The sequence below is a fragment of the Pipistrellus kuhlii genome, unplaced genomic scaffold (genome assembly GCF_014108245.1).
Source record: "Pipistrellus kuhlii isolate mPipKuh1 unplaced genomic scaffold, mPipKuh1.p scaffold_m20_p_3, whole genome shotgun sequence".
Lineage (NCBI taxonomy): Eukaryota > Metazoa > Chordata > Mammalia > Chiroptera > Vespertilionidae > Pipistrellus > Pipistrellus kuhlii.
In genome coordinates this window covers 40,847,007-40,859,808 of record NW_023425529.1, presented here as the reverse complement: position 1 = coordinate 40,859,808, position 12,802 = coordinate 40,847,007, and the positions used below count along the sequence as shown (strand labels likewise).

Genomic DNA, 12,802 nt, shown 5'->3' with positions numbered 1-12,802 from the left:
GGGAGGCAGGGTCTGGCCATGGAGGGCCCAGAGCTGAGGGAACAACAAGGATGGAAATGAATGACTATGAGACATCTGAGGGGGGACGGAGAGGCCCTGAGAAGCAGTCCCAGGCGTGTGGCAAAAGAGAGAGAGAGAGGGAGGGAGAGAGAAGCGCCCCTATTGAGGCAAGCGCCGGCCCTTGAGAAAGATTTTCTAGGACTGTCTGCTAGGAGGGAGTAGCTGGTTTGTGGAGCACCAGGAGGTGGGAGTGGGGGGTAGACAAAAGCAGAAGCTGACAGAACCTCACCTCTGCTCCTCTTGTTACAGTGGGGCTCCCATCTTGACTGTTGGGGATGTTTTGCTTAAGACAAGAATGATGGTGGTTAGACTTCAGGGTGAACTTCCCATCTTGGGGATTGGAGCTACTGGAGCAAGGAGTAAGAGTAGGTGGGAACTTATTTTTGAGTGCTTCAGGGCCTTTCTCAGTGGGGCAGTCTGGACCAAGGGGTTGGGACGAGGGGAGCCTGCCTGCTCAGGAATTCCCTAAGTGGCCGGGCAGGCCGCCCCTGCTGCAGGAAGGCTGTGGGTGACAGGAAGTGGGTGCTGCGGCCCTGAGCAAGTAGCCCTGCTCTTGCCCTCACACCTCCACAAAGAGCCGGCTGGGAGGACCGAGTGGTGGGTCCCAGAGGCTCCCGGGGCCGGCAGGGCTTGGAGAAAACCCCGTTTTCCTTTGCTGAGGGAGTGTGAGGCTCTCCAGAGAGCGCTAGTCCCGAGAACCGATGGCTGCCCACCCTCAGAAGGCCCAGTTCTCCGTGCCTTAGGGTCCCGGGGTCCCCATCTATGAGAGGCATGGAGTGGAAGAGGACCTGGGGCTGGGTGAGGAGCCAGGGAGGGCGTTTTTCCCACCCCTGGAGAGCTCAAGCTGCCGCTGCCATGGTTACGTCTGCTTCCTGTTTGATTCATCTCAAACAGCAGAAAGAGGGGGGCGAGGCTCCCGGCTTGGCCACCGCTGCGTGGGGCTGTTTACAACAGCCGCTTGCGGGATTCCCAGAAAGAGACTCCAAACCGGACATCCTGCGGCTGCAAAATACCCAGGTGTCAAGAGCTAAAAATAGCTGCCACCCGCCCCAGCGCGGGGAAGGGGGCAGGCTTGCTGCGAAGGCTGGAGGGCCAGCTCTGCGGCTCCCACCTCCAGCCTCCTGCTGGTGCACAGCTGCTGAGCCTGCAGAGCTCCAGGCCCCTCGCCTGCTTAGACTAGGGTTGTCGAACTCAATCAGAGAAGGGGCCAAAATCTAAAATCCAGCCTAAATCGCGGGCCGAATGGTTTACTGAACAGTCATAAACTGTCATCGTGATGGAAACGCAGCGGAGTGCAGTGATGACAGCGCGGTGCGGGCCACATTGCAAGGCCTGGCGGGACGGATTTGGCCCGAGGGCCTTGTGTTTGACACATGTGGCTTAGACGGACAGGAGGCCTTTGTGGTGGCAGCCCCGCGTCCCAGGCAGGTCACCTGGGAGCCCAGCCTCCGCCCCCGCGGGCAGCTGGCCCCTCTGCCTGCCCGGTGGACCTTGCTTTGGGATGCCAGTGAAGAACCTGGAGGGACCTCGGAGGCTCTAGGGAAGGGATATGGCAGAGCACTCGCGAGCAGGGGAAGGGAAGCCCATGCAACTCCAATTCCAGCCCCATGTGCCCACACGCAGTTTGAAGTCACTGCGTGGGATCTGGGAGGACAACAGTTGGCTGCTTTCCGGAAGTGATTCTTCAGGACTGTCTTCAAGGGGCCCAGAGATGGAACGGGCAGCTTCTCCCCTCCAGCCTGCGGCAGGGGTGGGGTTCACGGCTGGTAGGGATCTCTTGGGGGGCTCTGCGACTTTCCCTGTGCCCAGCCAGGCCCTGCCTTTGCTGTCCCCTTGCTGGCCTGTGGGGAGAAACAAGTGTTGGGGAGCAGTGGGGTGTATTTGGTTGAGAACTTGGATTCTGGAGCCCAATTGCCTGGCTCAAGTCCCGGCACAGCCACTTCCAAGTTACGTGACTACAGAGCACGCTGCTGGGCCTCAGCCTGCTGATCTATGAAATGGCAATAAAAACAGCAACCGTCTTGTTGGTTTGTCGCGAGGGTTAGAGGCATTAGCACATGCAAGGCGCTTAGAGCAGCTCCTGGCATACCGTCAAGGGTTAGTTTACAGAAGTTCAGATGGAAGGGAAAGCGATGAACCTGGTTGGGAGGGGCTGGGGACTGCGTCCGGGAGAAAAGGGACGGTGTTAGAGGAGAGGAGGGCGAAATGCTTGTGCCAGAGAGGCTGCAGGCGAGTTCAGGAGCAAGTATCACTGAGCACAGCCATGAAGGCAGCTCCAGCCGCATGCTAGGGGCTTCACACACACAGCATGGCTAATCTAGGATGACTGCTCCCACGCACATATGCTTATCCGCTTGCTCGTTGCAGGGGCAGCTGAGGCTTGACCAGGTTACACTGTGTCCCTGGCGCTTCCTGCCGGTCCCTGAGGGAGTCAGAGGGTGAAGCCAGGTCCTTCTGACTTCAAAGCCAATGTCTTCCACGCTGAGGACCCTCACTTCCATGACTTCACGTGGCAGGAGTTTCCAGGCAGCTCCCACTCCCTGGGTTCTGGGTAAATCTGAGCCATCGGCGGCTTGGTGCCAAGAAAATTAGTAAGAGAATTTCTGGAAGGGAGACTCAAGAAACTGTCAAACAGGGTCCATTCTACAGAGGTTCAAGGGAGTTGGGTGGGTGAGAAATGTTGTTTTACACTTCTAGAGGCTCCTTGAAAATGTGTTAGTATCTGTAAGTAGCATTTTTTTTAATTTAAAAAAAAAAAAAGTGTGCTTTATTTTAAACTCCTTGAAAGTGAGAACCAGATTTCACTCCTGTTTCCATCTCTTCAAGCCCCAGATGAGTGCCCTCACATGGAGGCCCTCAGTACCTGTGTCTGAGATTGACGTTTTGGGTTTTCCCTGCGCTGGTCTGATCTGGCCTGGCCATGCCACTGACCTGCCAGGTGGCCGGGACCTCGTCCCTGTCCCTCTGTCCTCCCTCCTCTGTGTTAGCCTGAACGGTCTCCAAAGCCCCCAGTTCCTAACGTTCTCACACTCGCCCTGAGTGCCTTCGAGAAGAGCTGCTCCGTGCTCAGCCCTCGCTGTGTCAGAGAGCTCTGGCCACCATGCTGTTCGTTCTTGTGTCTGTTTATGTGGGGATCTTCCTGAAGCCATGTCACCCCGCAGCCTTCCTCTTCTCTGCTGGCCATGGTCCCGCCTGTGTCAGGGCTGCGGCGTGGGGCGGGCCGGGGTCAGCCCGGACCTGGCACTTGGCCTGCTGCTGCTGCTGCTGCTGCTGCCCGCTCTCCGCTGGCTGCTGGGGCCTGGGCCTCCTTAGCTGGTCAGGAGACAGGGCATGTGGAACCGCTTAAGAAAAGACTTTGGAGGTGCTGGGAGGAGGCTTGTGGGTGGCAGGGCTCCTCGGGAAGCCCTGTGCCTGACCGGGGGCCTGCCACACCTGGGGAGCAGGCGATCGGGCAGGCTCAGGTTTCTGCGGGGCAGGTGAGGGCCCAGGGCAACAAGGTAGGGGGGCAGGGCAGCGCGGGCAGGCGCCCAGGGACAGAAGAGTGGCCTTTGTGTCTGTCTGCTCTGGAGGGAGCTGAGGCCGGGGTGGGCCGCTGGAGCAGGGTTTCTGGGGCTCTCTGGTTCTGGGTGAGAGCAGGCGTTCCGGTTTGGGGAGGTGACTCGGTAGGCCCAGGGCCTTGGTGCTGAGTAAACTGCCTCTTCAGCCTGACAACAGCTGCTTCCCAAGACGGTAGAAATGCGGGGGGCGCGCCGGGATTCCGAAAAGGAGAGGTCCCCACCCCGGCCAGGAGATGTGTGGAGAAGGATCCAGCCCTGTGAAGTATTCTCGGTCCCTCGGGTCCACTCACCCCTGATCTTATTACAGTGAGAGACCCCACTTTAGTGGCAACAGTGCTCTGAGGGGGGCCGAGGAGAGGAGGGGTCCCCTGCGTGGTCCCCAAGCCTGGGGTGCAGGATGTTCACTTTCAGGTTTCCGTTCAACCACTGACCGTGTCCCTTTCAATACCTTTCCTCCCTCTGCGACTCAGGAGAGCGGTTCCCGAGATCGTTTCTCTATTGTTCTGGGCTCTTCTGAACGCATAGAGGCTGCCAGCACGGAGCCAGGGAGTTAGGGGAGAAGCAGAACTTTTTTCCCCCCAGGAATTGCTTTTGGAAACAGCCCCTGTTGGCAACACACACACACACACACACACACCACACACACACACGCACACGCTTTTTCTGAACCGAATGTAGACCATCAATCAGCATCACAGTCCATCCCTTTGGGGCCGGGCAGCAAACACTGCAGAGTTCAGGGCCATTAATTTCTCCCCCATCCAGAGGGGCAGGGTGTCCAGAATCTGTAGTTCCCAGGGGAGTGGAGCGCAGAGAACCGGGTTCCGTTCCAGCGCGTGCAGGCTGCCGAGCAGGCCTCGGGCAGGGACCCCGGAGGTAGGAGAGAATGCCCCAGAGGCAGGGACTCCGGGCCTGACACGGCCTCTGAGCGTGTGCCCCGGAGCCTGGTTCAGAAACCTGTCTTGGGGGACCAGGTCCTGCAAAAGAAAGAGGAGGTCCTAAGAGAACCTGGGGTAGGGGTTTCCATGTCCTCGGGTGGAGGGGCTGCCCCCACACCACTGTTCCTTGGGGCTCACAGGCCTCGTGCCCTGTCCCAGGCAAGGGGCCAGGAGAGAGCCACTATGTTCCATTCACCAGTGTCCGCCGTGTGCCCAGCAAGGTGATAGGTGCAGATGGGCATGGCGCACAGACGACACCCAGAGACCATAATGGGTGGAGTGTCCGGGTGGTGGGCACAGAATGGCTGCTCTGGGGAGCCAGGAGAGGTCGGGGTGAGCTTCAGGAGGACACGGGCTTGGACTGGACTTCGGAAGGTGGGCAGCATTTGAGGAGGGGGAGTGGTGCTTCCCTCCCAGACACTGCCATTCAAAGCTCGGGCCCTGGTGACGGAAGCCAGCTGGTGGGAGTCTCTCTGAGCCTGGAGTCGCCCCCTCCCCCAGCGCCTGCCGCAGGGAGTTCTCCTTTTCAGCTTTGGAAGAGGAACTGTGGCTGCCCCTTCGACACAGCCCAAAGAGCGGCTCTCCCGGAAAATTGTCCTCCAGAAAATAACCCTTGTGCCAAAGAGGGCTCCCGTGTGTCCACCAGACGCCCCCCTCCCAGCTTTCCAATCTCCTGGCCTCCTGTCTCCTCAACGCTGAGCTGGGACGGCAGGAGGGAAAGTGTCCACTTTGGGCGGGTGGCCTCTGGGCTCACTTTGTCTTCCCCCACCCCGCAGTCTCTGTGCTCCTCTGGGCCTCTCTGCTGCTCACCAGCTCTGGCCCTGCCGTGCATTTCGTGGGTTATGAATGGGATGGGTCTGAGCTGTGCTTAGGAGGCTGGGGCAGGTGGAAGCACTTCTGTTACAACTTATTCAAGAAAAAGGCTGAGCAGTTCTTTCTGGGGGGGGGGGGGGGGTGGGGGGGACTGGCTGAAGGGCGCAGGCTGGAGCAGGAGGAGGAAAGGGGTACCTACTCTGGGGACCCTGGGCTGCGTGCGCTTTCCAGAGCCATCACTTTACAGCGCCCACCAGGCCTGACTTGACCTCTAGGCCCTGACCTAGTCCCTCTCCCACCGGGAAGCCTCCGAGTCCCTTTTCCAAGCCGCCGCCTCCTCCTCCTCCTCCACGCCCCTCTTGGCATCTTCAGCAGGTCTCACCAGCCCTGCTGTCCCACCTCCAGCCCCACCTCACCTCCCAGCCCTCTTCTTTCCCTTGGGGCTACGGGAGCCTGGGCCCAGGGGAGATGGTATCTGAGCACATTGGGAGGGCTGAGGGCATTGTTGGGTGAGCCGGGCCGCCCTGGGTTCCTGCTGTGCCTGAGCTCCCGCAGGGCGAGCTATCTGAGTCGCTTAGTGGATTGGATGAGGAAGAGGGAGCAGAGGATCGCTGTCCTCCGGCATGGGGATTTGAGGAAAGGGATGGGATGGAGTCTTCTCTTTTCGGTGAGCCTCTGTCGGAGGTGCCAGGTTTTGGAGGGCTCCAGCTGGAGGTGGGGGCCCCCTGGAGAGGCAGGGGCCTGCCTGGCTTGGACATCTCCCCTTCCTCTTCCTGGCCCCCTCCCTGCAGCCCCTTCACTTCGTCTTTCTTCTCTCTACAGATGGGACCCAGGTGACCCCGGGTGCCCACTGCCCCAGCCCCCCTGGCACAGGTAAGCTTCAGTCCTGAGGGAGGCTGGGTGGGAGGTGGGAGGTGGGAGCTGAGGGTGGAAAGGACATGAGACTGGCGGGTAGCTGGGCAGGGGAGCTGGCTGGTCTGCCACAGAGTCAGGAGGTTGGGTTCCTGGGGGAGAGGGTGAATTGGGGTTGCATGGGGAAAGGGTGAGGAGTGGAGATAAGGAGGCCACTCTGGATCCAGGCCAGTCCCAGTGCTAGGAAGCACGACAGGAAGAGGAAAGGCAGGATGCAGTGAGACAGGAAGGCAAGTAGGAAGCTCATGTTTATACTCAGGCCCCTGCCTCACGGCAGGCTCATGTTCTCGGTTGTTGGCTCGGTCTGTCCTCACGCCAGCCCTGTAAGGTAGGCATGGCAGCTCTTGCAGGATGGAGCATGCCTTGTGCTGCTTAGGTAGGAGGGGAGGGACCCTCTTCCTGGTTCTCTCATTTCCCTTGCCTCCTATTAGGCTGCACTGAGCAAGGCAGGGAGTGGACTTCCCGCTGCTGCTCTGGTTAGGACATGCCTGTGGGCTGGGACTGAGGCTGGGGCTCCCTCACTTCAGCCAGGACCCACTGAGGACCGGCTAGGTACATACCAGATGCCGAATAGTTACACACGGCAGGGAGAAATGAAGGGCAGGTGTCCTCTTTGCATCGGCCCTGGCTGTCCAAAAGCTTGCAGGTAGGTTGGGGAGACAGGACACAAAGCGAGAAAAATAATAGCAGACTGCTGTATGTGACCAGTGCCAAAGGAGGGGCCAGCTGGTTAATGTGTGGGTCAAGTCACTCAAGAAACATTAAACTCACCGTCTATTACTCCTTAGTCCTCAGAGATGTGTCATTTTCTAAAAATTAAATACAGAAATTAGAAAAAGAAAAACTAACCCCGTCTCTGTGCCAGGGGCACCCTCCTATGCATTTTGGGGGGATACAGAGATGTCTTCATGGATCCAGCCAGTGTTTATGGGGTGCCTGTCACGTCCGAGGCACTGTTCCAGGTTCTGGGATAGGGAGCAATAAGCAAAACCAGTCCCTGCCATTGGGGCTTAACTCGGACCACGCAGTTCCCTTTGGGGCACAGAACTGGGAGCGCCGTTGCAATCCATGTGGCACCAGGCTAGGTCCGGGGAGGGGGGAAAAGCTTCTAGCTGTGCCTGGAAGAAAGGGTAGGACCTGGAAACGTAGAATTGAAGAGCGAGGACAGCACCAGGAGGGGGACGTTGTACGCGAAACGTGACAGGGTGGCAGCCGGCGGCTGAGGTGGAGGACTCGGGTGCAGGTGTAGGAGAGAAGGTGAGAGAAGCAGGGGCAGCACCAGGCGGCTCAGACCTCCACATGCTGAATCACCCTGCCGGCCGCCGCCAGGGTTTTAGGCAGAGCCATTTCCAGAAGCCTTCTGCTCCGGCCCCCGGAGGTGCTGGGAGTGCGGGGCGGGGCGGGCGTGGCCGGAGCGGGAGCCACCGGCGAGGCGAGGCACCCCGGGAAGCCAGGACGCCGGAATGAGGAAGAACCGAGACCCTTCCTGGGGCAGGAGTGCGTTGGCATTGGAGGCCCCTACTCAGCCAGAGCGACCTGGTTCCTGGGTGGATGCATGAACACAGGGTCCGGGGATCGCAGCTGGGCATCCCCCGTGACGGGCTGTGTCTGGGGGCACAGCCATCCTTCCTGGGCCTCGGACACCTGTGCTGCTCCTCTCTGTCCGTTTCGTGGCGAGAGGATGTTAGGGCGGGTGCCCCTCAGCCTCCGCCTCCTGCAGGCCCCTCCTCTGTGCCCGGTGAGACACGAGGCCGCTTGGTGAGAGTCACGGGGGAAGCGGAGCCGGGACACCGGCCTCATCAGGACCAGAGCCCGTGCCTCGGTCTGCTCGGAGCCGGGTGGCCTTTGCCTGCGCCTCCTTTTCCTTATTTGGGATCAAGAAGAGTGACAGCCCCCCCCCCCCCCGGGGCCCATGGTGGTGATGAGGTGAGAGGGTGTTGCAGCCACATGTGCTGCAGAGGCTGGGGCAGTGAGCAGTCATGGTTGAGCCGGGCCTGGAGGCCGTGTGTCCTGACCCCCCCCACCCCCGGCCGGCGCTCTGCCACACAGTGCCTTCAGTCCCCCACCGCCTCGGGCCCTGATGGGGTCGCTCGGCACCGGCTGAGCCGGTTTCAGTCTCTGTGTCGCTCAGCACCTGCTCCCACCCCGTCGGCCTCTGCTTCTCCGCAGCATCTCTGGCTGCTCGGCCCAGCCCGGCTCCGCTGGCCGCGCGCGCGGGTGGAGAACCTGGTCCAGCAGCTAGTTATTATAAATAGCCCTGCGCCCGCGGCCCTGGCAGGTGCTCCTGGCGACGGTGCCGAGGACACTCGAGAAGAGGCACCTGAGCCGCGTCCTCTCCGCTGCTGGCCCAGAGCTGGCGCGAGGGCACCTGAGAGCAGGCTCCGCGGGCACACGGGCTGGGCAGCCCTTGGGGGGCGGCCAGGGCTTGGCTGCAGGTGGGAGGCATCGCTGCTGCTGCTGCTTTTTTTTTTTAATCTTCACCTGAAGATATTTTCTCCATTGATTTCTAGAGAGAGCGGAAGGGAGGAGGGAGAGGGGGGGGGGAGGGAGGGAGGAGAGAGAAAAACATCGATGTGAGAGGGACACAGTGATTGGCTGCCTCATACATGGGCCTTTACTGGGGCTGGGGGAACGTGCAGCCAAGGTACATGCCCTTCACTGGAATTGAACCCGAGACCCTTCCTTCGGTCCATGGGCCAGCACTCTAACCACTGAGCAAACTGGCCCGGGCGAGGCATCCCAAGCCCCCTCTCTCCCTTCAGCCTCCCCCCAGGCCCTGTTTCAGCCCATGGCCTGCGGTAGAGGAGGGAGGGCGATGCCTGAGAGGGCCTGTGAGGCCCTTTGGGGTTGGAGGCTGAGTAAAGGGGGGCTGTGCACCTGTCTGATCTCTGTCCTTGAGAGCAGCTCCTTGGAGGCAAGTGGGTGAAACCCTCACTCCAGGGGGCAGAAGGGAAGGAGAAAGCGAGGCCCAGAAGGCACCACCGAAGGGCTCTCAGCTGTTGGTAGGTCCCCGCAGTCCCAGCCTCCCGTCCTTTGGTGGAAAAGCAGCATGCTCAGAGTCAGAGGCTCCACTCGAACCCCACAAGCAACAGACCCACCATGGACAGTTGAGGTCATCTCCTTACTCATGGGTGAAACGGGGTTGAAATTACCTACCTCCTAGGACCCTGGTGAGGATGGCGTGAGCAAAAGGCCCCTAAAGCATGTTTTATTTTGAGTCCAGTGAGCCCTGAAGGAGGCTGTGAGGCTGTAACCCGCTCCTGCAGACAGATGCTTCAGCCGACGCTGCTCCCCTTCTGTGTGTCCTCAGGCTGCCCCAGACCCCACGCAGACACGCCAGGCCCTCAGCCCCAGCCTATGGACCTGCGGGTGGGCCAGCGGCCCCCGGTGGAGCCCCCACTGGAGCCCGCGCTGCTGGCCCTGCAGCACCCCCAGCACCTGCACCACCACCTCTTCCTGGCGGGCCTGCCGCAGCACCGCTCTGTGGAGCCCATGAGGGTAAAGACAGGAGCTCGGCTCCCAAGCCCCCTCTCTCCCTTCAGCCTCCCCCCGGGCCCCGTCTCAGCCCCTAACGCCTTGCCCCTTCCCCGCGGCCAGCCCTGCCCACAGCTCTCCATGGACACGCCGATGCCCGAGTTGCCGATGGGGCAGCAGGAGCAAGAGCTGCGGCAGCTTCTCCATAAGGACAAGAGCAAGCGGAGTAAGGACGGAGCCTCCCGCCTGTGTCCATGGCCCACCCACCTGGGCACAGAAGGGCTGGGGTGGTAGTGACGCCAGCTCAGGTCTCCCTCTGCTTGCTGGGCTCTGTCTGTGAATGCACTAGCAAGTGGGCTAGAAATGGGAGCGGGGAGCTCTGAGTTGGGGCCTTGGGCTTGGCTCTTGCCTGAGGAATCCTGGGACACCTTGTACTAGACTAAGGGAGTGGAAAGGCAACGGGCAGGAAATGTGCAGGCAGAGCACCTGTCCACCCACTCCAGCCCCACTCATGGCTCCCCCCCACCCCCCAGGCGCTGTGGCTAGCAGCGTAGTCAAGCAGAAGTTGGCAGAGGTGATTCTGAAGAAACAGCAGGCAGCCTTAGAGAGGACAGTCCATCCCAGCAGCCCCAGCATTCCCTACAGGTAACGCCCACCTGTCCCCTCCCGGCCCTGCCCTGTCCTGGCCTCCCTGTCAGTCCACCTGTGTGCGCTCACTTACCCTCTCCCAGCTGCTGATCACCTGATCCTATGCTCACCTCCCTCCGCAATTCCTGCCCGGCCCCCTCTCCCAACTGACACCTGCCCTCCTCTCTTCTTTAGTTACCTCCCCGCTCCCTCTCTCCCCCGCCCGAGGCTCCTATCTCTGTGCACACACCCACCCGCCCTGGCTTTCTTCTTCACACAAGTCCCTTCTCTGGTTTGTGTCTCCCCTAAGCACCCAAGTACCCTGGTTCCTAGAGCAGGTTGCTCTCCGGGGACACGGTCCCCAATGGGTCCGGGACCCCGGCTGCTGCCACCTGGAGATGGCCCCTGTTCCTGCCAGCCCCACCCTGCCCACCCTGCTGGCTGCCGCGTCCCCTGCCCCCTCCGGCGGCCATGCTGAGGAAGGGGCCTCTGCGGAATGAGGCTGCTGCCAGGCCTCCGGGCACCCCCATCCCTCTGAAGCGGCCGTGGCACTCACCCCACAGGACTCTCGAGCCCTTGGAGACGGAAGGAGCTGCCCGCTCCATGCTCAGCAGCTTCCTGCCTCCTGTGCCCAGCCTGCCCAGTGACCCCCCAGAGCACCACCCTCTGCGGAAGACAGGTGAGTGCGACGGGCCGGCCGGGCGGGCGGGGGACCCTTCTGGGCGTGGGGGGGGGGGGAAGGCCTTGAATGCGGGGTGACTGGGAGGGGGGGCTGATGGGCAGTGGGGAGGAGGCTGGGTGTGGGGCTAAGGAATGCCGGTGCTCCCATAGTCTCCGAGCCCAACCTGAAGCTGCGCTACAAGCCCAAGAAGTCGCTGGAGCGGAGGAAGAACCCGCTGCTCAGAAAGGAGAGCGCCCCCCCCAGCCTCCGGCGGCGGCCTGCCGAGACCCTCGGAGGTGAGGGGCGGGGGGGGGGGGCCCGGGCGCAGGCAGGGGTGACGGGTCCCTTCCTCAGGGTTACCACGGGTGCTTGTGCCCGGTGTGCCCTGCACACTGGCCGGGGCTGTGCCAGAAGAGGGGCCTTCAGAGAGCGTGCAAAGGCCCCGGTGACTCCTGATGGCCTGCCTCCTTCCTGCCCTCCTGGGAGGGAAGCAGGAAGCAGAGGCGGCCCTCTTGGCCACTGGCTACTGCCGGGCCTCTGACTGTGCCTCCCTCTCCCTTCCCCTCCCTCCTGCTCCCCAGACTCCTCCCCCAGTAGCAGCAGCACACCTGCGTCAGGGTGCAGCTCTCCCAATGACAGCGAGCACGGCCCCAACCCCATCCTGGGCTCGGAGGTAAGGCCCTGCGGGGTGGACTCCCAGGGGCAGTTCTGGGGCTCAGTCTTCCTCTCAGCAGGGGCCCTGGGGCTGCCGGGCTGCCGGGGCTGGGTGTTCTGGGGAAGGCGTGCCCAGGGGTGGAGGTCTGGGGCCAGTGACCCCTGCTCCCCATGGCAGACGCTCTTGGGCCAGCGGCTGCGGAGGCAGGAGACCTCTCTGGCCCCGTTCACCTTGCCGACAGTGTCCTTGCTGCCCGCAATCACGCTGGGCCTGCCCGCCCCTGCCAGGGTGAGTGGCTGTGGCGCCCTCCCACATGCCAAGTCCCCCAGCTTCCTCTACTCCCTTCCGCTGCCTGCCTCGCCCATCGCCTTCACCGTTCTCTCTGCTGGAACCTGCCCCTCCCCCCTCCGTGACCCCTCCCGCCTCTCCCCCAGGCTGACGGTGACCGCAGGACCCATCCAACTCTGGGCCCTCGGGGGCCAGTCCTAGGCAGCCCCCACGCTCCCCTCTTCCTGCCCCACGGCCTGGACTCCGAGGCTGGGGGCACCATGCCCTCTCGTCTGCAGCCCATCCTCCTCCTGGATCCCTCAGTCTCTCACACCCCCCTGCTGACGGGTGAGTCCTGCCGCTTCCCCAGGGGAGGGGCTGGATCCCTGCACCCCGGTAAGGGCCGACCCCCCTCCACTGCCCCGTCTTTCTGTGCACCTCCCCGCTGAGACCCGCCCCCCACCCGTGCCCTTGCTTCTTCCCGTTCTCCTCCACGGCTCCCTCCTCACGCCGCCCCCCACGTTCTTTCCAGTGCCCGGGTTTGGGCCCCTGCCCTTCCACTTTGCCCAGTCCTTACTGACCACCGAGCGGCTGTCTGGGTCAGGCCTGCACTGGCCGCTGAGCCGGACCCGCTCGGAGCCTTTGCCCCCAAGCACCACCGCCCCCCCGGCACTGGGCCCCCTGCAGCCCCGCCCGGAGCGGCTCAGCCCTCACGTCCAGCTGATCAAGGTGAGGGGGACTGGGAAGGGGAGGTGCGAGGGGTTGCTGCCCTGGGCCCACGGGGCTGCTAGAAGGAAGAAGGGAGGATTTGGAAGGGCCGGGATCTGGAGGGCCGAGA

General features: G+C 62.2%; 1 protein-coding gene across 4 annotated transcripts in view; it reads left to right on the top strand.

Moving 5' to 3' along the window:
• HDAC7 (histone deacetylase 7) overlaps positions 1-12,802 on the top strand; it is a 35,868-nt gene that overhangs the window by 9,603 nt on the left and 13,463 nt on the right. For 2 of the 4 annotated variants that reach the window (XM_045589001.1, XM_045588999.1), the window contains exons 2-11: positions 6,191-6,241; positions 9,591-9,778; positions 9,878-9,980; positions 10,288-10,399; positions 10,945-11,060; positions 11,213-11,338; positions 11,624-11,715; positions 11,875-11,985; positions 12,132-12,312; positions 12,497-12,693. In XM_045589001.1, the coding sequence (XP_045444957.1) occupies positions 9,638-9,778; positions 9,878-9,980; positions 10,288-10,399; positions 10,945-11,060; positions 11,213-11,338; positions 11,624-11,715; positions 11,875-11,985; positions 12,132-12,312; positions 12,497-12,693 (1,179 nt within the window). In that variant the 5' untranslated portion in view covers positions 6,191-6,241; positions 9,591-9,637. Of the gene's footprint in view, positions 1-6,190; positions 6,242-9,590; positions 9,779-9,877; positions 9,981-10,287; positions 10,400-10,944; positions 11,061-11,212; positions 11,339-11,623; positions 11,716-11,874; positions 11,986-12,131; positions 12,313-12,496; positions 12,694-12,802 lie in introns of those variants that run through there. The other 2 variants (XM_045589000.1, XM_045589002.1) reach the window with 2 other exon arrangements.